The sequence below is a fragment of the Oncorhynchus masou genome, chromosome 27 (assembly GCF_036934945.1).
Source record: "Oncorhynchus masou masou isolate Uvic2021 chromosome 27, UVic_Omas_1.1, whole genome shotgun sequence".
Lineage (NCBI taxonomy): Eukaryota > Metazoa > Chordata > Actinopteri > Salmoniformes > Salmonidae > Oncorhynchus > Oncorhynchus masou.
Genome location: NC_088238.1, coordinates 25,259,987 through 25,286,097, shown reverse-complemented (window position 1 = coordinate 25,286,097; position 26,111 = coordinate 25,259,987). Strand labels below are relative to the sequence as shown.

At 46.3% G+C, this 26,111-nt stretch overlaps 2 protein-coding genes across 3 annotated transcripts in view; both read right to left on the bottom strand.

Moving 5' to 3' along the window:
- Nucleotides 1-593: 593 nt before the first annotated feature.
- LOC135515889 (carbohydrate sulfotransferase 11-like) overlaps nt 594-26,111 on the bottom strand; it is a 94,250-nt gene continuing 68,732 nt past the window's right edge. For both annotated transcript variants that reach the window (XM_064939717.1, XM_064939718.1), the window contains exons 3-4: nt 4,347-4,576; nt 594-3,609 (exon numbers count right to left, since the gene is read on the bottom strand). In XM_064939717.1, coding sequence (XP_064795789.1) covers nt 2,985-3,609; nt 4,347-4,576 — 855 coding nt within the window. In that variant the 3' untranslated portion in view covers nt 594-2,984. The remainder of the gene's footprint in view (nt 3,610-4,346; nt 4,577-26,111) is intronic.
- On the bottom strand, nt 21,124-24,167 carry LOC135515887 (E3 ubiquitin-protein ligase TRIM39-like). The gene is made up of 2 exons (XM_064939715.1): nt 23,814-24,167; nt 21,124-23,556 (listed from the first exon to the last, which is right to left on the bottom strand). Exon 2 carries the CDS (start codon nt 23,552-23,554, stop codon nt 21,914-21,916), a length of 1,641 nt encoding a protein of 546 aa, XP_064795787.1. The 5' UTR covers nt 23,555-23,556; nt 23,814-24,167; the 3' UTR covers nt 21,124-21,913.

Here is a 26,111-nt window from a genome sequence, read left to right as displayed (position 1 = left end):
CTCCTACAACATAAATATACCCGTACACTCGTCAATAAATACTTATACAGCACAAGAACACTAAATGGACATGTCAGAATTGGATTCAGGTGGATTTATAGGTAGAGTGAGCTAGGATATGGAATAAGAATGGAGAATAAAACATGTTTGAATCAGGTCAGTATTTCCACAGGGGTCGTTAGGCTGGGCCTCTGTGGGATTTTAACAGCTCTGTTTGTATAAGAAGCCAGTCCTTTTCCTGTTGCGAGGGTAGGGATCACTGCCACTGTCCAAAAACCCACTTCTGTTTTTATATGGGGCTGTTTTGGGAGAGGTTGGAGTCAAGAGGAGAGCACAGGAGAGGACTCCATAAAGCCTTTGGGTAAAGTGTCTCATTTTGGAGGCTAAATAGGTAGTTAGAGATAAGCTGAGTGTGTGGTGTTTTAAATGTGTCCATACCCAACCAAACCCCCCTCTCCCTATGTACCTTACTTACCAACCCTCACTGGAGTACAGCTGCTGAGTAAGGGGCTGCGTGGCATCTGTGTGTGTGTGTGTGTGTGTGTGTGTGTGTGTGTGTGTGTGTGTGTGTGTGTGAGAGAGAGAGAGAGAGAGAGAGAGAGAGAGAGAGAGGAGAGCTCAGAATGCTCCCATTGTTTCTGTAAGTGGATGGGGTCGGAGATGTAGGCCAAACCAGTAGCCTTCCTCTTTATCAGAGCCAGATGTGAAGGGCCTTGTTCCTCCAAACCAGCAGCCTTCCTCTTTATCAGAGCCAGATGTGGAGGACCGTGTTCCTCCAAACCAGTTGCTAATTATAACGACACACACATGCAAGCATACACAACTGACACCAATATTTTAGAAGCTATGACAGAATGAGGTGAGCTTCTCATTAGTCACCCCACCTGTCTAAACTAACAGTCAGAGGGACAGATGAATATAGAAGTGATTCATTTCTGTGCAGCTGTTACTTCTGCTCAGACCTAGCAATGTAAAAATACACAACTTTCCCAATAAACATCCCTCTCTCTTTGAAGTCTGAGTGGAGGAAGAATGACAAAGGGGTGTAAAGAATAAAGAGGACTCCCTCCCTCCCAGCTTGGCTAATTAAGTTGTCTTCTCTCTCCCTCCGTCGCCCACTCCTGTACTGTGTATACGACTCTCTGCGATCCCATAGACTACACAGAGTAATGATTAGACACTGCACTTTCACCTGAGGAGGGCGAACACAGACCTGACTTTCACCGCCAGACTGAAAGGTAGATGGTTCCATTATCAATCATTATGAAGGCAACCACTGCTCTTGTTTCTGATTCTGAGCAGTAGCCTGTGATGTAGATATGTATGTGAAATACTTTTCTCATGCTGTAGTTTATATGTTTTCATTTTTGTAAATTATTGGATGTAGCGAAAAGTACTGATAAGAGTTGAGCTGACTGTCCCTTTCTGCCATTGGCAGTGTTCCAACCCTTTGGCACCAGACTCAGTTGACTAAGGGGGAGAGAGGGAATAACTCTAAATCCCAATGGGAAGTCCCAGCTCTCACGCACAGAGAAACCAAAGCCACAGACTTCACTATATTGTACACCCTTGGTAAAAATGGAAGAAAATTAAAATGTTATCATTAACAGTGTACCGGAGGCAACTCAGGACAAAAAAAACATGAGAAACAAAACTCATAAAAACAATGTTATCTTTAAAAATCTACTGAAATGTTCATCTGCCAAGAAAACAAATATTAAAATCTCCTCCCCCTCCCCCTCCCCCCGGCAGTAAAAGCAGTTTAAATAATATTTTTTTATTGCTGCTCGCAGCAATGTTTTCATAAGACAATAAAACGAAGACATTAAAAAAAAAGACTTAATTTACTAAAATACATGATTGGTCGTCGAAGCAGAGGGGGGGGTTATTGCTCGTGGGCGGGGTTATGGCCATCCCTGTTTTAAGGGCGTGGCGTGGGCGGGGTTATGAGATCCTGTCCCTTAAACCCTTTCACAGCCACACGAGCCATCTCTTCTTCAGTTCCTCTCTGGGTCAGTGGGAGGCCCCTAACACCTGTCAATCACATCCGGTACACCCATTCACAATGGCACTTCCTTTCTCCTTCTGACCACTTCCTGTGGCTTAAAGCCTTGAGGGTGCTCAGCATCTTTCTAAAAAGGCCGCCGTTTCAGATCCTGCTGTGGGAGTCTGAGGCCTCACCTGGCAAACCTCAGGAGTTCTTTTCACCTTGTGACGATGGCGATCTTGACAGCGTAGCTACTACTTTAGAGCAGTTGGCTGTAAATTGTAGCTCCACTGTTTACACCTGATGGTTCTAGAGGTCTTTAGAGCAAAGTCAATAGACAGCTATAATGAGGAGGGCTTGAGGTGGAGCCAAGAGCCAGTATACTTATCAAATGTATAATTGGTGGGTGCTATCAAACACACCCAGGATACAGCACACTGAAGGACATGGATGTGTTTTACAATTTGACGGAGTTTCGTTATTGTTCGTTATAAAATAAGCTCAGCTCCCATGATGCTTTGGGGCCAGGGCGCGTGCATGCGAGGTCACCATTTGCTGTGCAAAATCCAAAGCAGCCTAATTGGTCAAGAGTCCCAACTCATTTACATACAGAACACACATTAACCACTCTCCAAGAGCACTGCTTCTCTATTCTATTTCCCCTCTTAGAAATCCTCTGACATCAGCTCCGCCCGAACCCTGCATTCTCATGGTATAGGATCTCCCCTTCCTCCTTTATTACCTTCAGGACAATGCCGATTGGATAACAAAGACTCTTTCACATCAAATCGGATCCAGCACCTTTCCTCAATCTCTGTCCCTCCCATTCACCTCAGCCCTTCCTATTCACCCCCAGAAACAGTGACGACAGTTTTTGAATAAAGCTTTCGCAAAAATATCCATTCTCCTCTCTCTCAGTTATTTTTTTTCTTCTCTTATTAAAAGTGGATCGTGCCCAGAGTCCCAACTGGCTAGTCAAGTCCTGGTCCTCTAGTCGTTAGTCCAGTCGCAGATAGCTTGGCGTGGAGTAGTTGAACATGAGGAAGTCCAGTTTATACAGCTGGAAGAGCTGGCTGTGCTGTTGGGAGCTGATGTTGCTGAAGAACTGGGCCGTCATGCTGTCTGTGGTGCGGGTGGACTTGGCGTAGGTCGGGAAGCGCACCGACTCGCCCACCCCCGCCAGCCGCAGAACGTACTTGGCGTCTTCCTCCAGGGTTTCGTACTTGCCCACCAGGTCATAGTGGATATGACAGGGGTGGCACAGCTGGTACACCGTCTGCCAGTGCTCGTTGAGCGGGCCGTCTCGTTGCGTGGCCGGGTCGACAAGATACTCGGCAAACTCCCGGAACTTGACGTCGGCGCCGTTGAGCAGCGCCTCCTGTGTGGCGTTCTTGCGGTAGCGGCGGACGATCTTGGTGCCGAAGCGGCGGTGGAAGGAGGAGTTGTACTTGAGGGTGAACTTGTTGCGGTAAGCGGAGACGAGCCTCTCGAAGGGCTCCCGGACAAACAGGAACTTGAGGTAGCTCTTGAGGCGGTGGTTGATCTCAGCAATGCTGTACTGGTTCAGATATTTCAGGTTGGACGGGACGTGGGCCTCGTTGGAAGGGATCTCCATAGGGTCACTGGGATGGAGAGAAATAAAGACCATGAGAAAAAATAATTAAAAACAACACAAACAATGAAAAGTATCTAAAGTGTAGTAAGAGAGGTAGTCATAGAAACAGCAGTTATAAACACTGAGTATGGCAAACATTAGGAACACCTGCTTCTTCCATGACATACTGACCAGGTGAATCCAGGTGAAATCTATGATCCCTCAATGATGTCCCTTGTTAAAGAAGGATTTTTAAGCCTTGAGACAATTGAGACATGGATTGTGTCTGTTTGTCATTCAAAGGGTGAATGGGCAAGACAACATATTTAAGTGCCTTTGAACGGGGTATGGTAGTAGGTGCACCGGTTTGTGTCAAGAACTGCAATGCTGCTGGGTTTTTCACGCTCAACAGTTTCCCGTGTGTATCAAGAATGGTCCACCACCCAAAGGACATCCAGTCAACTTGACACAACTATGGGCAGCATTGGAGTCAACATGGGCCAGCATCCCTGTGGAACACTTTCGACACCTTGTAGAGTCCATGACCCAACGAACTGTTCTGAGGGCAGAAGGGGGAGATGCAACTCAATATTAGGATGTTATGTGACAACATAGTCGTATCAGTAGTAGTAGTATAAAATAAAACATGATCCACTATTCAGCTTTTCTGTTTACATCTTTAATCGTTTATTTATTGTGTTCCTTTCGGAAAATGTGTCTTGCATGTTATCTCAAATCTCAATAGTAGTTTCCTGTGCTACTGACCTGTACTTGCCGCGTCCCGTGAGGACCATCATGACGCGTTTCCAGTTGGTACAGGCCACCTTGGGGACATAGCAGTAGATGAGCTCATGCTCCTCATCCACCACCAGGTGTTTGAGGTCACCAGGGGTCAGGACCCGGCGCTTGCGGCTGGATGCACTCTGGGCCCGACATGACTCTGCTACCTGGTCTCTCCTCCCCTGGTGGAGGATGGCGGCACTGGAGAACTCCGACTGGGGGAGAGAGAGAAGAAGAAGAAGAAGAAGAAGAAGAAGAAGAAGAAGAAGAAGAAGAAGAAGAAGAGAGATATATTAATCTTCTGGAATACCAATGATGATCTATGGGGAGCTGACTAATACAATATGCATAGTTCCCATTTCATTCAACAGTAGCTCACTTGATCCACACATTTCAGTGTAAAGAAAGAAGGATGGGGAAGAAGGGAGGGAATCATGGAAAGGGGAGAGGAGGAAGTGAGGGATGGATGTTCTTGAGCAGGAATGTTTTCTTAGAGCTGGTGATTATTTTTGCTCTGTACCCTGAATAACCCTTTCAGGGAATTCCCTTGTTTCCCCGGGGACTCGATCAGATCGTGTCCTGTGTCGCTCCACTGTGTCGCTCCACATTCTCAGACACACGCACGTGCACACACAGCACGACAGCCAGTCAGTGCCACAGCTGTATGCCATACCAGAGACTAGAGAATAGGGCTAGGCCTTTGAGGAGGGTTGATAAAATAACTCATGTCTGGGACCACCTCTGTGCTCTCAGCACTTAACCAAACTAAAAGCCTTGTGTTAGTACTTGAACCCCCACCCTTAACCATTTATCAAGTGACACGTATATACAGTATATGGCATTGAAGTAAACGTGAACAAATCATGCTTTGTACACCAAAATATAACTGTGAGACAGGTTCTGCCAGTTAAGATCAATTAGCCATTGGAGAGATAATGTGGATATGATCAAACATAAAGCTCAAAGAGCAGATGCTGTGGGGTTATGATTGTTGCGCTTCACGTCACAGTCCATTACCCTTTAAGTAAAACCCATTCCCTTTAAGAGGTCATCAGAGACTGATGGTCATGAGTCACTGAAACATCAACGCTGAGATATTACTACAACTGCTGTTATGGTACCACGGGTGAAGTCTATTGTGCATCTAAAAATTGCATCATGATCCCTATAAAGCGCACTACTTTTGATCAGGCCCGGGGCCCCAGGGTAGTGCACTATAGGAAATAGGGTGCTATTTCAGACGCACTCTATGTCTTTATCTGAGTTCCTGTCCTAAACACAGGTATGAACAGGTACTGTACTGTGGTACTGTACTGGGCTGAGCTACAGCCATACACATCAGAGAGACAGGACTGAGCTACAGCCATACACAGCAGAGAGACAGGACTGAACTACAGCCATACACATCAGAGAGACAGGACTGAGCTACAGCCATACACATCAGAGAGACAGGACTGAGCTACAGCCATACACATCAGCAGAGACAGGACTGAGCTACAGCCATACACATCAGAGAGACAGGACTGAGCTACAGCCATACATACTACAGCCATACACATACACAGAGAGACAGGACTGAGCTACAGCCATACACACACATGAGCTACAGCCATACACATCAGAGAGACAGGACTGAGCTACAGCCATACACATCAGAGAGACAGGACTGAGCTACAGCCATACACATCAGGGAGACAGGACTGAGCTACAGCCATACACAGCAGAGAGACAGGACTGAGCTACAGCCATACACATCAGAGAGACAGGACTGAGCTACAGCCATACACATCAGAGAGACAGGACTGAGCTACAGCCATACACATCAGAGAGACAGGACTGAGCTACAGCCATACACAGCAGAGAGACAGGACTGAGCTACAGCCATACACATCAGAGAGACAGGACTGAGCTACAGCCATACACAGCAGGGAGACAGGACTGAGCTACAGCCATACACATCAGAGAGACAGGACTGAGCTACAGCCATACACATCAGAGAGACAGGACTGAGCTACAGCCATACACATCAGAGAGACAGGACTGAGCTACAGCCATACACATCAGAGAGACAGGACTGAGCTACAGCCATACACATCAGAGAGACAGGACTGAGCTACAGCCATACACACAGCCATACACATCAGGGAGACAGGACTGAGCTACAGCCATACACATCAGAGAGACAGGACTGAGCTACAGCCATACACATCAGAGAGACAGGACTGAGCTACAGCCATACACATCAGAGAGAGACAGGACTGAGCTACAGCCATACACATCAGAGAGACAGGACTGAGCTACAGCCATACACATCAGAGAGACAGGACTGAGCTACAGCCATACACATCAGAGAGACAGGACAGCCATACACATCAGAGAGACAGGACAGCTACAGCCATACCATCAGAGACACATCTGAGAGAGACAGAGACAGGACTGAGCTACAGCCATACACATCAGAGAGACAGGACTGAGCTACAGCCATACACATCAGAGAGACAGGACTGAGCTACAGCCATACACAGCAGAGAGACAGGACTGAGCTACAGCCATACACAGCAGAGAGACAGGACTGAGCTACAGCCATACACAGCAGGGAGACAGGACATACACATCAGAGAGACAGGACTGAGCTACAGCCATACAGAGGACAGGGCTGAGCTACAGCCATACACATCAGAGAGACAGGACTGAGCTACAGCCATACACATCAGAGAGACAGGACTGAGCTACAGCCATACACATCAGAGAGACAGGACTGAGCTACAGCCATACACATCAGAGACAGGACTGACAGCCATACACATCTGACAGGACTGAGCTACAGCCATACACATCAGCCATACACATCAGAGAGACAGGACTGAGCTACAGCCATACACACGGGAGACAGGACTGAACTACAGCCATACACAGCAGGGAGACAGGACTGAACTACAGCCATACACATCAGAGAGACAGGACTGAACTACAGCCATACACATCCGGGAGATACACAGCAGCCATACACATCCGGGAGACAGGACTGAACTACAGCCATACACATCCTATACACATCAGAGAGACAGGACTGAGGACAGCCATACACATCAGAGAGACAGGACAGCTACAGCCATACACATCCAGCTACACATACACATCAGAGGACAGGACTGAGCTACAGCCATACACATCAGAGAGACAGGACTGAGCTACAGCCATACACATCAGAGAGACAGGATACACAGCCATCACATCAGAGAGACAGGACTGAGCTACAGCCATACACATCAGAGAGACAGGACAGGACTGAGCTACAGCCATACACATCAGAGAGACAGGACTGAGCTACAGCCATACACATCAGAGAGACAGGACTGAGCTACAGCCATACACAGCAGAGAGACAGGACTGAGCTACAGCCATACACAGCAGAGAGACAGGACTGAGCTACAGCCATACACATCCAGGAGACAGGACTGAGCTACAGCCATACACATCAGACTGAGCTACAGCCATACACATCCAGGACTGAGCTACAGCCATACACATCAGAGAGACAGGACCTACAGCCATACACATCCGGGAGACAGGACTGAACTACAGCCATACACATCAGGACTGAGCTACAGCCATACACATCCGGGAGACAGGACTGAACTACAGCCATACACATCAGAGAGACAGGACTGAGCTACAGCCATACACATCAGAGAGACAGGACTGAGCTACAGCCATACACATCAGAGAGACAGGACTGAGCTACAGCCATACACATCAGAGAGACAGGACTGAGCTACAGCCATACACATCCGGGAGACAGGACTGAACTACAGCCATACACATCCGGGAGACAGGACTGAGCTACAGCCATACACATCAGAGACAGGACTGAGCTACAGCCATACACAGAGAGACAGGACAGCTACAGCCATACACATCAGAGACAGGACTGAGCTACAGCCACATCCGGGAGACACTGAACTACAGCCATACACATCCGGGAGACAGGACTGACAGCCATACACATCAGAGAGACAGGACTGAGCTACAGCCATACACATCAGAGAGACAGGACTGAGCTACAGCCATACACATCAGAGAGACAGGACTGAGCTACAGCCATACACATCAGAGACAGGACTGAGCTACAGCCATCCCATGGAGACAGGACTGAGCTACAGCCATACACATCAGAGAGACAGGACTGAGCTACAGCCATACACAGCAGGAGACAGGACTGAGCACAGCCATACACAGCAGAGAGACAGGACTGAGAGAGACAGGACTGAGCTACAGCCATACACAGGACTGAGCTACAGCCATACACAGCAGAGAGACACTGGCTACAGCCTACACAGAGACAGGACAGCCATACACATCAGAGAGACAGGACTGAGCTACAGCCATACACATCCGGGAGACAGGACTGAACTACAGCCATACACATCCGGGAGACAGGACTGAACTACAGCCCATACACATCCTGGAGACAGGACTGAGCTACAGCCATACACATCAGGGAGACAGGACTGAACTACAGCCATACACATCCGGGAGACAGGACTGAGCTAGTTCAACAAGGCATGCTAAGTTCCCTTTGTCTTTCTACCGTATCTTTCTCTGTCATCTCTCTCCTATCTCCCTCCCTCTCTATCTCTCGACATGTCAACTTCACTTCTCAGCAAATTAGTTTGAGAGGCCCGAGCGAGCGAAGGAACAAACGAGCGATGCTTGATAATGAACGAGTCGGAGTTAAAAAAAGTGACACCCTCCTACTCCTCTTCACCATCATCTTTTTTCTCCCTCTCTTTTTCTTTGTCTCATCTCCATTACTCCATTGTCATGCCACATCACATCAAAGCTGCCTGGGAGGGAGAGACACTGTGAATACCAGCTCCTTGTTACGTGGAATGTTCACGTTGGCTCCTCGCAGGGCTATAAAGGCCCTAGATCACACTGAGCAGAACTTCATGAAGCCAAAGAACATCTCTCCATCTCTCTCAGTGGGTAACAAGCACTATAATTAACAGAGTGACAGAGGAGATAGAGAGAGAGCATCTTGCCATGTCTCCCTCTTCCCGTTGGATAGTTAACTTCCTGTCGTTTCATCTCCTCTCCTATCTGAGGAGCGAGGGAAGCTCTTATGTGGTGGTAATGATGGGAGGATGGAGAGATAGAAAAGGATATCAGAGATGTGTCTCTCCATAGCAGAGATGGAAGTCAGAACTCACAGGCCCTAAGTGATTCTGCCATGCTGTTCCTATGGGAGAACAGACACTATCCAAGTCTGTCTCTGAGTCTCAACCTACAGCAACACATTGTTAGCGTAACAGCGTAGACATTCGGTCTGCGTAATGTTAAGTACATGAGCACAGCGCTCCTCTCCTTGCCTGTGGTAGAAAGAGTCCTCCTAGGGATCTGGATGAGCACATCGCTCTTTGACGGTCTCTCCCTCTCTGCCGTCAAGTGGTTTCTCAAACCCTCGTATCAGATCAGCACTTCCTCTGTAACTACAACCAAGTCCTGGTCGATTGAGAGTCTGTGTGCGCGCGAGGTCTGCAGTCTCCGACAGCATCTCATGTTCCATTCCCTCAGGGTGAGCTGTCAATCAAAAACGCCAGCACGTCTGATAGTGTCCGTAGTTCTCAGAGTAGTACAACTGACACAAAACCCTCGAACCCCACGAGTGTCTGTCTGTGCATGTGTCTGCAGCAACATTTCCAGTTTGCTAAAAATCAGTATGTCCCTCCCTGACTCCATGAGTCCATTTATGCCCAGATGTATGAATATGCTAATATCAAGTCAAGCCTGTCACATTTCCACACGTCAAACTAGCTTTTGGTGATGAGCCGAGGGACTGTGTGTTTTTGTATTCACAGAAAGAGTTCTCTCCTGGAACTGCACTTTTGTTAGTGAAATGTGTGAGTAATAAGGAGTTATTAATATATGCGTTTCCATGTTTCATTTCATAATTGACTTTCTGTCACGGCTTAACAGTCTTACTGAGGTTTGTTATGATGTTGAAATATGCGATTGCTCCCCTTCTGCACAGCAAAGCTATAATAAATAGCCCACTGCAGTTCTGCTGATGGTCGCAAACTCTAACGACACAAACTCTTTATAGGCACAGGTGGCGTACTAGAGGGGAGGAGAGGAGGGGAGGGAGAGACTAAAAGCTGGCGGCCTTCATGGATACAGTACAACTTGATTCACTCTGTTTTAGAGCAAATATAGGATACAGTTGAAGTTGGAAGTTTACATACACCATAGCCAAATACATTTAAACTCAGTTTTTCACCATGTCTGACATTTAATCCTAGTACAAATTCCCTGCCTTAGGTCAGTTAGGATCTCCACTTTATTGTAAGAATGTGAAATGTCAGAATAATAGTAGAGAGAATGATTTATTTGAGCTTTTATTTCTTTCATCACATTCCCAGTGGGTCAGAAGTTTACATACACTCAATTAGTATTTGGTAGCATTGCCTTTAAATTGTTTAACTTGGGTCAAACTTTTTACGTAGCCTTCTACACGCTTCCCACAATAAGTTGGGTGAATTTTGGCCCGTTCCTCCTGACAGAGCTGGTGTAACCGAGTCACCCAACTTATTGTGGGAAGCTTGTAGAAGGCTACCCAAAACGTTTGACCCTCCTTGCTTGCACATGCTTTTTCAGTTCTGCCCACAGATGTTCTATAGGATTGAGGTCAGGGCTTTGTGATGGCCACTCCAATACCTTGACTTTGTTGTCCTTATTAAGCCATTTTGCCACAAAAGTCATTGTCCATTTGGAAGACCCATTTGCGACCAAACTTTAACTTCCTGACTGATGTCTTGAGATGTTGCTTCAATATATCCACATAATTTTCATCCCTCATGGTGCATCTATTTTGTGAAGAGCACCAGTCCCTCTTGCAGCAAAGCACCTCCACAACATGATGGTGTCCCCCCCATGCTTCACGGTTCTGATGGTGTTCTTCAGCTCGCACCAAAGTACGTTCATCTCTAGGAGACAGAATACATCTCCTTCATGTCCGGTATGACAGCTGCGTGGTCCCATGGTGTTCATACTTGCGTACTGTTGCTTGTACAGATGAACGTGGTACCTTCAGATGTTTGGAAATTGCTCCCAAGGATGAACCAGACTTGTGGAGGTCTACAATTTTTGGTCTTGGCTGATTTCTTTTGATTTTCCCATAATGTCAAGCAAATAGGCACTGAGTTTGAAGATAGGCCTTGAAATACATCCACAGGTACACCTCCAATTGACTCAAACTATGTCAATTAGCCTATCAGAAGCTTCTAAAGCCATGACATGCATTTTGGGAATTGCCCAAGCTGTTTAAAGGCACAACTTAGTGTATGTAACCTTCTGACCCACTGGAATTGTGATACAGTGAATTATAAGTGAAATAATCTGTCAGCAAACAATTGTTGGGAAAATGACTTGTTGCATTGCATGCACAAAGTAGATGTCCTAACCAACTTGGCAAAACTATAGTTTCTTAAAAAAAACATTTGTGGAGTGGTTGAAAAACGAGTCTAATGACTCCAACCTAAGCGTATGTAAACTTCCGACTTCAACTGTATGCTATACAGTGGGAGAGATAGCTTGAGATTGATGGAGGGACGGAATGGAGAGAGGGAGAGAGGGAGAGAAAGAGAGAGAGAGAGAGAGGGACGGGAGAGAGAGAACTAAGAAAGAGAGACAGGGACAATGAGTGATAAAAAAGAAGTGTAAGATGTGCATCATTAACCCTGGTGAGTGGACTCTCCTGAGGAGGCAGCTGGGAGAGGAGAACCAGAGGGCAGAAGGACCCTTATCCTCCTCTCTGGACTAGACTACTGTAATAAACCTGTACTACAGTAATGACAGGGACAGGAGACATGAGGACAGACACATAGAGGGAAGGAAAGGAAAGAGGGAGAAGGACAGACAGGGGGAGGAAAAGAAAGAGGGAGAAAGACAGACAGGGGAAAGGAAAAGAAAGAGGGAGAAAGACAGACAGGGGAGGAAAAGAAAGAGGGAGAAAGACAGACAGGGGGAAGGAAAAGAAAGAGGGAGAAAGAGAAAGAGGGAGAAAGACAGACAGGGGGTAGGAATGGAAAGGAAAGAGGGAGAAAGACCGACAGAGAGGGAAGGAATGGAAAGGAAAGAGGGAGAAGGACAGACAGAGAGGGAAGGAATGGAAAGGAAAGAGGGAGAAGGACAGACAGAGAGGGAAGGAATGGAAAGGAAAGAGGGAGAAGGACAGACAGAGAGGGAAGGAATTGAAAGAAAGAGGGAGAAGGACAGACAGAGAGGGAAGGAATGGAAAGGAAAGAGGGAGAAAGACAGACAGAGGGAAGGAATGGAAAGGAAAGAGGGAGAAGGACAGACAGAGAGGGAAGGAATTGAAAGAAAGAGGGAGAAGGACAGACAGAGAGGGAAGGAATGGAAAGGAAAGAGGGAGAAAGACAGACAGAGGGAAGGAATGGAAAGGAAAGAGGGAGAAGGACAGACAGAGAGGGAAGGAATTGAAAGAAAGAGGGAGAAGGACAGACAGAGAGGGAAGGAATGGAAAGGAAAGAGGGAGAAGGGCAGACAGAGAGGGAAGGAATGGAAAGGAAAGAGGGAGAAGGACAGACAGAGAGGGAAGGAATGGAAAGGAAAGAGGGAGAAAGACAGACAGGGGGAGGAAAAGAAAGAGGGAGAAAGACAGACAGAGAGGGAAGGAATGGAAAGGAAAGAGGGAGAAAGACAGACAGAGAGGGAAGGAATGGAAAGGAAAGAGGGAGAAAGACAGACAGAGAGGGAAGGAATGGAAAGGAAAGAGGGAGAAGGACAGACAGAGAGGGAAGGAATGGAAAGGAAAGAGGGAGAAAGACAGACAGAGAGGGAAGGAATTGAAAGAAAGAGGGAGAAGGACAGACAGGGAAGGAATGGAAAAGGAATGACAGACAGAGAGGGAAGGAATGGAAAGGAAAGAGGGAGAAGGACAGACAGAGAGGGAAGGAATGGAAAGGAAAGAGGGAGAAGGACAGACAGAGAGGGAAGGAATGGAAAGAAAGAGGGAGAAGGACAGACAGAGAGGGAAGGAATGGAAAGGAAAGAGGGAGAAAGACAGACAGAGGGAAGGAATGGAAAGGAAAGAGGGAGAAGGACAGACAGAGAGGGAAGGAATGGAAAGGAAAGAGGGAGAAAGACAGACAGAGAGGGAAGGAATGGAAAAGAAAGAGGGAGAAAGACAGACAGAGGGAAGGAATGGAAAGGAAAGAGGGAGAAGGACAGACAGAGAGGGAAGGAATGGAAAGGAAAGAGGGAGAAGGACAGACTGAGAGGGAAGGAATGGAAAGGAAAGAGGGAGAAAGACAGACAGAGAGGGAAGGAATGGAAAGAAAGAGGGAGAAGGACAGACAGAGAGGGAAGGAATGGAAAGGTAAGAGGGAGAAGGACAGACAGAGAGGGAAGGAATGGAAAGTAAAGAGGGAGAAAGACAGACAGAGAGGGAAGGAATGGAAAGGAAAGAGGGAGAAAGACAGACAGAGAGGGAAGGAATGGAAGGACAGACAGAAGGAAGGAATGGAAAGGAAAGAGGGAGAAAGACAGACAGGGGGAGGAAAAGAAAGAGGGAGAAAGACAGACAGAGAGGGAAGGAATGGAAAGAAACGAGGGAGAAAGACAGACAGAGAGGGAAGGAATGGAAAGGAAAGAGGGAGAAGGACAGACAGGTAGAGGTTGAGGGACGGAAAGAGGGAGATGGACAGACAGGGAAATGAGAAAGTCAGACAGCCATAAGTGTAGGCAGGAAATCCTTGTCTCCATGTCAGTCCGAAATGGACAGAAACATCCATCTGTATATCCTGCTCCTGAACATATATTACACCATACATCTGATGAAACTCTGAAATGGCTCCAGCTTTGCAATTGTTCTACGTCTTCCATGTGTGTGTGTGTGTGTGTGGGGGGGGGGGGTCTCATACCAACAATTACATTCAACAAACTTCTGAGGCCAACATTTAGCCTACTGTATGTACACATCTTACAATACCCTCCATTTCAATCAGCTACAGTATACAACACCAAAACAAAAGATACACATTAAGCTCTTGGCATCCTATACATTAGCCTACAGAAAACACAAAGGAGAACATACATAGTACCCATGATGTCCCTACACTAAACCCAGCGTTCCATCCCTCTAGTGCAGTATTAAGCAATGATTTAACACACACACGGACGGACGGACGGATGGGTGCACGGACACACAAACACGTGCGTGCGTGTGTGTGTGTCAGTGACGGCAGTCTGCCTCCCCCCTAGTCCATTGGACCTCGCTGGTCCTCCAGTCTCAGAGCAGATGTAATGTACATCCTGTGAATGAAGGCAGCCATTTTGTGCCCGTGCCCCAGAATAGAAGAAACGCAGTTGGCAGGGTAACTGCTTGGCTGGCTGACACACACACTCTCTCTCACTGCATGTACTGTCAGTCCCTGTAGTCCATTTGGGCTTAAAACAATGTCATTGATCACCCTTGAGATGTTTCTACAACTTGATTGGAGTCCACCTGTGGTAAATTCAATGTATTGGACATGATTTGGAAAAGCACACACCTGTCTATATAAGGTCCCACAGTTAACAGTGCATGTCAGAGCAGAAACCAAGCAATGAGGTTGAAGGAATTGTCTGTAGAGCTCCGAGACAGGATTGTGTCGAGACACAGATCTGGGGAAGGGTACCAAAAAAGGTCTGTAGCGTTGAAGGTCCCCAAGAACAGTTTGGTACATAACAGACTGGATCATGTTATCAACCAGGTCGGGCTCAGTCACATGTCTGGATGGATGACCTACTGTATGGGTCAACACATAACTGAATGATCTGACTGACATCAAATCAATAACTAGCATCCTACTACAACTCACTCACTCAGTCAGTCAGTGTGTGTTTTCACCTATTCTCACCTAATCCACAGCTAAGAAGCCCCTTGAGACTATTACATTTAATCTCACACAATAATACAACAATCTGGTTTTGCGACATTCACCAAGGGTGAAAAGAGCAGAAAATAGAAAACGATTTATTTTCTCACCCAGCCGAGGAACTGCACAGCTGGCAAAGGCATTGTCTGAATTTCATTTTCAATTTTCTCATGCTCTGCTCCTAAATTGTATTTTGGAAGCAGCTAAAGCATCTGCTTTGGTCAGGGATAAACACGTCAGCGTGCTGTAAGCTGTACATTTCCCGATGTCAGATTCTGCTGTGTGTGTGAGCTGCTCTCGGGCTCTCCACATTGCAGTGCAGCCGGAGTGCGGAGGAGCGACGCTCCCTCAATCTTTTACATTTGACAATACACAGAGCAGGTAAAACTTTCCCTGAAAAATGTAAAATCTAAAATTCCATGACAAACTAAATAAATACGTATAGCAGCCTAGAGGTAAATGGTGGCTTCTCCCCCGTCTTTTCTCTGTCGATTGTAAGAAGGATGACGTACTATAGACTAGCCTAGTGGTTAGAGCGTTGGGCCAGTAACCAAAAGGTTGCTGGATTGAATCCCTGAGCTGACAAGGTAAAAATCTGTCGTTCTGCCCCTGAGCAAGGCAGTTAACCCACTGGCGCCGAAGACATGGATGTCGATTAAGGCAGTCCCCTGCACCTCTCTGAATCAGAGGGTTAAATGCAGAAGACACATTTCAGTTGAATGTATTCAGCTGTACAAGTGACTAGGTATCCGTCGGAGGCTTGACAATTTTGGCCAATGGGAAAAAAATTAAAGAGAAACAAAAATCACCATGTGTCTGCCTTGATGTTCATTAAAAACAACATGGACCCCCCATGACAGCGTTCCGCCAAGGACACCCAAACCTGAGTGGCCACCAAAAAGCCCAAGGAGCCTGACCCTCTCTAGGGAATTTGCTATAGCCCTGCTTGGGATATTCAGCTACTATTGGTGGAGAAACCGGGCCCATTCTAGCTTGGTAGGCCTATGTCAGGGTGGGAAATTGGAAATGTGAATTGGGCCAAGTTGGAGGTAATGGTGTCAGGTAACCTAGCAGATAAGAGCGTTGGGCAAGTAACCAAAAGGTTGCCGGTTTGAATCCCGAGCCGACAAGGAGGAAAGATCTGCAGTTCTGCCCCGGGGATGATTTAATTTTCAAAGTTATATATCTTGAAATCTTGATTGCTAACAAGCAAAACATTTTAGGACTAGGTCAACAATGGACTAATGAAACAAAAACTAATTGAGTGGAAATGTCCTTTAAAAATGCCAATTCATTAAGATCTGTTGCCCAAAAGCCTAATAGTCCTGCTCATGACTTATTATTACAAACAGAAGATTAACTTCTCATAACATTGGTCATTTATTAAAGTTAGATCAAAGCTGAAGCAATGTTACGCAAGATCACAATGATTCATTCACATTTTATATATCTAAGGAATTGTCTGGAGAGATCCGAGACAGGATTGTGTCGAGGCACAGATCTGGGGAAGGGTACTGCAGCATTGAAGGTCCCCAAGAACACAGTGGCCTCCATCATTCTTAAATGGAAGAAGTTTGGAACCACCAAGCCACTTCCTAGAGCTGGCTGCCTGGCCAAACTGAGCAATCGGGGGAGGTGACCAAGAACCTTCCAGAAGGACAACCATCTCTGCAGCACTCCACAAATCAAGCCTTTATGGTAGAGTGGCCAGACAGAAGCCACTCTTCAGTAAAAGCCACATGACAGCCTGCTTGGAGTTTGCCAAAAAGCACCTAAAGACTCAGACCATGAGAAACAAGATTCTCTTGTTTGATGAAACCAATATTAAAACTATTCGGCATTAATGTCAAGTGTCACATCTGGAGGAAACCTGTCACCATCCCTACGGTGAAGCACAGTGGTGGCAACATCATGCTGTGGGGGTGTTTTTCAGCAGCAGCGACAGGGAGACTAGACAGGATCAAGGCAAAGAGTGGTCCTTGATGAAAACCTGCTCCAGAGCACTCAGGACCTCTGACTCTAAGACAATGACCCTAAGCACACAGCCAAGACAATGCAGGAGTGGCTTCTGGACAAGTCTCTTAATGTCCTTGAGTGGCCCAGCAAGAGCACTGACCTGAGCCCGATCTAACATCTCTGGAGAGACCTGAAAAAAGCTGTGCAGCGACGCTCCCCATCCAACCTGACAGAGCTTGAAAAGATCTACAAAGAATGGGAGAAACTCCCCAAATAAAATTGTGCCAAGCTTGTAGCGTCATACCCAAGAAGACTCAAGACTGTAATCGCTGCCAAAGGTGCTTCAACAAAGTACTGAGTAAAGCGTCTGAATACTTATGTAAATGTGATATCAGTTTTTTATTTTTAATACATTTACAAAAATGTCTAAAAATCTGTTTTTGCTTTGTCATTCTGGGGTATTGTGTGTAGATTGATGAAGGATTTAAAAAAATCAATTCTAGAATTGTGCTGTAATGTAACAACATGTGGAAAAGGTAAAGGGGTCTGAAATCTTTGCGAATGCACTGTACGTGTATTAAAGTAGTAAAAAGTTAAATATCTGGTCCCATATTCATTGCATGCAATGACTATTTCAAGTTGTGACTACAAATTTGTTGGATGCATTTGCTGTATGTTTTGGTTGAGTTTCAGATTATTTTGTGCCAAATAGCTATTAAATGGTAAATAATGTATTGTGTCATTTTGGAGTCACTTAAATAAGAATAGAATATGTTTCTCAACACTTCTACATTAATGTGGATGCTACCATGATTACGGATAATCCTGAATGAATCGTGAATAAGGATGAGTGAGAAGGTTAGATGCCCAAAATATCGTACAACCCCCCCCATTCTTTGTGATGTATGACAACAGATTATTCTAAATATATTTATTCGACTGGCAAGTTAGATTTACGGATTAAGTCTGTGTGATTGACAGGAGAAGCGATCAGAGGGTCAGAGTTTTAACCATCATCATTAAGACGGGCAGAAAATGGATAGAGTTTATCAGTGGTGCAGCCAGTGAAAGAGTAGAAAAGAGACCTGGCCTCCTCATCATAAAAGGAGACCTGACCCTCCTCATAATCCACAAACACCCCCACCTTCTGGGGCTTCTCTCTCAGGGAGAGGAGGACATCAGGACCAGCTAGAGCCTTGTACACATTTCCTTTTCTCAGCCACACAGTCCAGTATCCATTCTTAGGGCTCAGTGTGATCCTCCCCTTCCTGTGGATGGACTCTCTGACCACTCCTAAATCCCAGTCAGTCTTCCCCTTAACTGTCACCTCATAGTAAAATCTCCCTGTAGAGAAGCCCTCCATTCCTAAGACATCTACACTTTTATTAAACCTCTTTGGGGTATTCGGACGATTCGTCTGTGTGTCTCCATGTCTCACCTGTTTCCCATCCTCAGACAGGATGAGTTCGGGATGTGCTGTATCAGGGTTCAGAGTCACATCCACTGCACACCACAGGGCCCTGTGTGGACGGAACATTCTTAACAGGATTCCTTGTAATGCTGTAAAATCCCTGAGTCCCCAAAAAACGTTCAGCCTCACTCATAACGATGCCTATTTTCGAAGATTTCTTCTTTGTTTGCGTTGTGCAGTTTGAAAACCAATGCAATAAACGATACAAAATCCACCTTTTTAACATGCTACATGTCAGGATCCTATTGGCTAGTAACATTTACTGATGTCTCTAATCTAACTACCATGGTTTCTTCAACAATACTCCCTTTCCACTCTTCTTACTACCTCTGGATAGGAGACATGCTGGACAGCCTTTATTCTTGTCACCTCAGTCTCCTTCATCCTAACAGGGTCATGAATCCAGGTGTATGATCCCCACCACAATTTCAGCATTTCACCTCAACTGGCACACAATATTCCTGCCATCTACATACACTTGACACGCGTCCAAATAGTTGACATTCATTACAATGCAAGGGTTTGGGCACGAAGGCTCTAACAGGATCTCTCGCATAACTCAAATATACATACGAAGGGAGAGAGTCTTCTTCAAAGAACGAAAGAATGGATGGAGTGGGCTTCCTCACTCCATCCACCATACGGGTCAGTCGGCGTGCACCAACCACTGGGCTTCCTCACTCCATCCACCATACGGGTCAGTCGGCGTGCACCAACCACTGGGCTTCCTCACTCCATCCACCATACGGGTCAGTCGGCGTGCACCAACCACTGGGCTTCCTCACTCCATCCACCATACGGGTCAGTCGGCGTGCACCAACCACTGGGCTTCCTCACTCCATCCACCATACGGGTCAGTCGGCGTGCACCAACCACTGGGCATCCTCACTCCATCCACCATACAGGTCAGTCGGCGTGCACCAACCACTGGGCTTCCTCACTCCATCCACCATACGGGTCAGTCGGCGTGCACCAACCATCCACCATACGGGTCAGTCGGCGTGCACCAACCACTGGGCTTCCTCACTCCATCCACCATACGGGTCAGTCGGCGTGCACCAACCACTGGGCATCCTCACTCCATCCACCATACAGGTCAGTCGGCGTGCACCAACCACTGGGCTTCCTCACTCCATCCACCATACGGGTCAGTCGGCGTGCACCAACCACTGCCTCTATTTCTTCAGTTACATCCTTTGCTCTCACTTCTAGCCCCACTCCAGAGATAACCCCCATGATAGGTGCCCTGCTTCACAGATCCATACACAACACATTACAATTCTATATCATTTTCAGGGGCAAAGCATGCACATTCTGCTCCTCGGACAAACAAAACCCCCAAATAAACAAATGCATTCTTATTTTCTCTTCAAAACAGATCTCCCAGATATCTTGATCGATCAAGAACATTCACTAACTAAAGAACAGTCAGAACTAGGCTTGGATTGACTAGACTCCCCGGCAACTTTACTTCTCCTTTCCCTTTTTGTTTACCATTCCTTCTCACCCTCATCACTCGATGGTCCATCAGTTTAAAAACATCCTCCTCCATCATCTTTCCAGTGAATTTCCTTCCTGCAGCAGTCCTCCTCCCCTTATAATACTGCCATGTGCTTTTATCTTCCTGGAATCGAGTTAAATGGCAACTCCACCACTTTTCAACCTCCTTTTCATTGTCTTCCAGCACAATACCACTGTCAATGTACACTACACGACCAAAAGTATGTGGACACCTGCTCATATGGAGTTGGTCCCCTTTTTGTTGCTATAGCAGCCTCCCCTCTTCTGGGAAGGCTTTCCACTAGATGTTGGAACATTGCTGCGGGGACTTGCTTCCATTCAGCCACAAAAGCATTAGTGAGGTCGGGGCACTGATGTTGGGTTAAAAGGTTCTACACGGTCACATCAAAGATAAAACATTTTTAAAAATCTGTGATTTTCAAACACTATGAGATTCGCGGTGACGTGGGGAGCGAGAAAATACCCTCCCTCTGGCTAGAAACTCGTTGCAGGTTTTGAAAATCACCGTTTTTTAAAAACTTTTAATCCTACTGTACCCTGTGAACCTTTTTTGGGGACCTTTCTTCTTATCTTTTTATCCACTGATCATAAAAACGTACCATTTTCACGTAATATTCTAGAGACACTGGTTTGGTGCTGAATATGATGAAGAGGGGGGTGAAAAGTGGGATAATTGCCCGTTAACCCTTTACGTGGCTGAACTTTGTCTCTCAGTCGCTTATTTACAATTGTTTCAAGTTTGGATTTATGGCCTGGGTTTAACGTCAACAATCAGATGTCCTGTCATATCTGTCTCTCTTCCATTCCTCTTCATTCGTTCACTCACTTATTATCTTACTCTATTCACAATGAATGTGCAGACAGACAGAACAGACACGGTGCCATAACAGGTGACTTTATTTGTAAAGCATGAAATATGATCTTTGATAGGCAGTGCAGCCTAGTGGTCAGAGCGTTGGACTAGTAACCGAAAGGTTGCAAGATTGAATCCTCCGAGCTGACAAGGTACAAATCTGTCGTTTCTGCCCCTGAACAAGGCAGTTAACCCACTGTTCCTAGGCAGTCATTGAAAATAAGAATTTGTTCTTAACATACTTGCCTAGTTAAATAAAGGTGAAATAAAATAATAATAATAATTGTGGTGATGAGACAGCAAAACCCTTTCCATATGATATCCACCGCAGTGTCCCTCCACTATTCCAAACGGATGTCATAGCCATCACTACTGTAAACATCGGGGACAGCAGGCCTACGAGAAAGAATTCCAATTTGGTCAATATTCAACTGGATTTCATTTTCTAAACATCCTGAATTTTACTCCAGGCACATCCCAGTTCATTATAGGTGGATCGACAGAGATATACAGTGCAAACAATACATGAGCTTAAAAAATAAAACATACTGCTTGAATTATCTCATGATCAGAAATTCCTCTGAAATGTAACTCCCAGATATGAATCATACCTCGTTATGAGCCTGGAGAGATGTTTTCATATCTTACAATGCTGCTGCATACTGTCGGCTACTCATCATGTCTAACAGACTGACCTGATGCTGATGATAACAAACAACAACCACGTCAGTAGGAATATTACATTGAAATGTTCTCTGATGTAGGACAACAGACGAAATGTACACATTTCAGTACATTTTCAGGTTAAACGTCATGTTGTGTGATTGACAGGAGAGATGATCAGAGGGGCAGAGTTTTTACCACCATCATTAAGACAAGGGCTGAAGAATGGATAGAGTTTCTCTGTGAAGCTGCAGCCAGTGAAAGAGTAGATAAGAGACCTGGCCTCCACATCATAAAAGGAGACCTGACCCTCCTCATAATCCACAAACACCCCCACCTTCTGGGGCTTCTCTCTCAGGGAGAGGGGGACATCAGGACCAGCTAGAGCCTTGTACACATTTCCTTTTCTCAGCCACACAGTCCAGTATCCATTCTTAGGGCTCAGTGTGATCCTCCCCTTCCTGTGGATGGACTCTCTGGCCACTCCTAAATCCCAGTCAGTATTTCCCTTAACCATCACCTCATAGTAGAATCTCCCTGAGGAGAAGCCCTCCTTTCCCAAGATACAGAGACCGTTGGAAAACCTAACTGGCTTGTCTGGGAGATCCTGCTCTGTGCCTCCATGTCTCACCTGTTTCCCATCTTCAGAAAGGATGAGTTTGGGATGTGCTGTATCAGGATCCAGAGTCACATCCACTGCATACTGCTGAATCCTCTTCAGTTTGACTTCAGGCAGCTTCTCCATCTGTTTATTCAGTGTCTCCTGCAGTTGAGACACAGCTCTCCTCACAGTCCCCACACACAGATCACTGTGAACACTGATCTCAGACCAGTCCTTGGTGTCTGGAGGGGTGCAGAGGGATGGAAAGCTCTCTAGGAGGTGGAGGTGGTCCTCAGTGTGTGAGAGCTGCTCCACCTCAGTGCTTCTCCTCTGTAGCTCAGTGATTTCCTGCTCCAGTTCTTTAATGAACCCTTCAGCCTGCCTCTCTGTTGCTTTCAGCTTCTCCTCAATCACCTCAATGAGCTCAGCCTGACTTCTCTCAATGGAGCGAACCAGAGCAGTGAAGACCTGGACACTGTCTGATATCTCTCTCTCTGCCTCTCTCTTGCTGAGATCTACTGAGTGTTTGATCTCCTGAACCTTCTTCAGTCTCTCCTGGATCATCTGCTGCACTTCTGCCTCAGTCTTCCCCAACTGAGCCTTCCTCTCTCCATATTCTTCCTCTAGAGGGACAGTGTCATGAGTCATGTGGTCTGCTTTCAAGCACAAGACACAAAGACATGTCTGGTCACTCCTACAGAACAGCTCTAGAGGTTTCTCATGCTTCTTACACATCCTGTCTTCCAGGTTCTCCACAGGGTTGATCAGCTTGTGTCTCTTTAAGGCTGTGACTCTCTGATGAGGATCCAGGTGAGTCTCACAGTAAGAGGTCTGACACACCAGACAGGACTTCAGGGCCTTGAGCTTCATCCCAGTGCAGATGTCACAGGACACTTCTACTATCATGGCAGAGCATTGGTCCGGGCTGCTGGTAGCTTTCACTTCAACTGTCTGTCTGAACTGAGCAGCCATCTCAGAAATGAAAGTATTGACGAACAGATCTGGTCTCTTATCAAATGTATTTTTACACATGGGACACTGGCACAGGTCACTGGTATCCCAGTACTTTGTGATACAGGCCTTGCAGAAATTGTGTCCACATGGAATAGAGACTGGCTCAGTGAACACATCCAGACAGATAGAACACAGGAACTGCTCTTCAGACAGGAGACTGCTGGAGGTGGCCATATCTAGACAGAGACCAAAGGTGAAACCATAAACCATTTCCTGGAATCAGTCAGTTCTTGATATATTTAGCTTGAGAGTTGTTAACATTGTCTTATCTGATGATATTAATGAATGTTGATACATGATGATACAACAACGGCACACGTCTGATAAGCGTAGATTGAAAAGTGTAACATACGTAGAATCTGCATGAATGAAACGGAAATACACACGGTAAACACAGTAAAGCTTAACTTTCCACGTCAGTCTCTCTACCCACCTGGATGTTTTTGTGGATGATATCTCTGTCCTTCCTGTTTGTGGTGTCAAAGGGTGGGAGAGTCAGTGTGTAGTCTGAATGTGTAGCTATTTAGTAGGTTTCTGAAGTGCTGGAGAGTTTGGTCCCGTAAACAATATACTGTACGTCTCTCTACTTTAGTTTCAGTTCAACAAAGTGACGATAGTGATGCTCCTCCCCACCAGATACTGCCGTGTGATTCTCTTCCTGGAACAGTTAACCCTTTACATGGCTGAGCTGTAACTGATCGTCATATTGATTAAAACAGTGTTGAATAAACCAGGACTAAAGTCACTACAGCTTTTACATTACTCTTCCTAGAATCACAATGTTTGAATCCCTGTGGTCAACACACACACACACACACACACACACACACACACACACACACACACACACACACACACACACACACACACACACACACACACACACACACACACACACACACACACACACACACACACACACACACACACAGTGTAGAGGACTGAGGGAAGTCTGTCTCTGACCCCTGCTGCTTCTCTTCACTCCCACAGCCTGGAATTCACAGGCCACGCAGGCATGAAGCTGACAGTTTACCAATCACACACACACCTGTACCACTGCAGGGGCATCACTCAAGTGAGGATCCACCTGATTCTACAGCATCAGCTCACATCTTCAGACAGCCAGGAGAAAACACAACACATTCTGCTGGAAGAGTTAACCTCTCTTTCTCATACTAATCTCACCTGTAACTCCCCCTCCTCTCTTCCCTCTCTCTGTACTATAGAACCAGGAAGCACCTGACATGAACACTGCTCTGTGGCCACACACACTATAAAACCCTGACAAGGTTACTGTTTTATGGGGTAAAATCATATTTTCCACAGAGGGCAGACCAGGCGGTATGAGTTTTCCATGACGCCATTTATGAGGAGCAAGACCAGACAGAGAAATAAATAGTTAAAGAAAAGTTAAAGAAAAAAGAAAAACATTTAAAAGACTGCAACCTTCTTCCAGAGAAATGGTGTAACTAGGCTTCAGATTAGGGAAATCCCATGAGAGGACAGAGAGAAAAAGATGGGAGAGAGGAAAGAGGAGAGTGAGAGGAGAGAGGAAGAGGGAGAGGAGAGAGGGAGAGGAAGCTCTGTTGAAAGGGAGCAGTGTCTATGGCAGCAGCAAAACACAGGAAGTTTCCACTGGCTCTGACCAGACAACACAGGTACATATACACACACCAGCATAGTGGCGCTGGCACACACATAAATACAAAAGTACTAAGTGATGTGACTCTGGCAACACACCCTGAGATGGCCGATTTAGAAAAGGGGATTGTCGGATATCTAAATGCATGTACATGTAACCAGATAGTAGAGACAGATTCTCAGGGGAAATAAAACCAGAGAGAGAGAGAGAGAGAGTTTGAGTTTTAAATCATCTTTATTGGGTCTGGGGGCCCACCACACAATAAATACTCATACAAAACCACAGTTACACATCAATTAAAAACACAACTCCGGGCCTCCCGGGTGGCGCAGTGGTTAAGGGTGCTGTACTGCAGCGCCAGCTGTGCCACCAGAGACTCTGGGTTCGCGGCCGGGAGGTCCGTGGGGCGACGCACAATTGGCCTAGCGTAGTCCGAGTTAGGGAGGGTTTGGCCAGTAGGGAAATCCTTGTCTCATCGCACAGCAGCGACTCCTGTGGCGGGCCGGGCGCTGTGCACACTAACCAAGGTTGCCAGGTGCATGGTGTTTCCTCCGACACATTGGTGCGGCTGGCTTCCGGGTTGGATGGCGCTGTGTTAAGAAGCAGTGCGGCTTGGTTGGGTTGTGTATCGGAGGACGCATGACTTTCAACCTTCGTCTCTCCCGAGCCGTACGGGAGTTGTAGCGATGAGACAAGATAGTAGCTACTAAACAATTGGACACCATGAAGTTGGGGATAAAAAGGGGAGAAAAAAAAAACACAACTCCAATTCCTCCTCCACAGTAACTAAACACAACAGCCTCTGAATACCCCATATACTCATAAACAGATCAATATTGTTGACAAGTTTATAATAGGCAAACTCAACCCTTAGTCTCGCTTCTAGCATTCCCTCCAGCATTCCCACCACATCCACAGACCCCTGTCCCCGAATACTGTTCTTTCGGGTCTTCCATATCTCTAATTTTGCTGCCCCTAACACAACATTAAGCAACACAACTACACCCTTTTGACTGAACCTGTACTTTGGCCCAAATATATATATATAGAAAACCTCTCCCAACGTTGAGAACCAATCAGTGATCAGTT

Coding starts and splice junctions, on each gene's coding strand:
- LOC135515887 (XM_064939715.1), bottom strand. CDS start 23,554: ATGGCCACCTCCAGCAGTCTCCTGTCTGAAGAGCAGTTCCTGTGTTCT.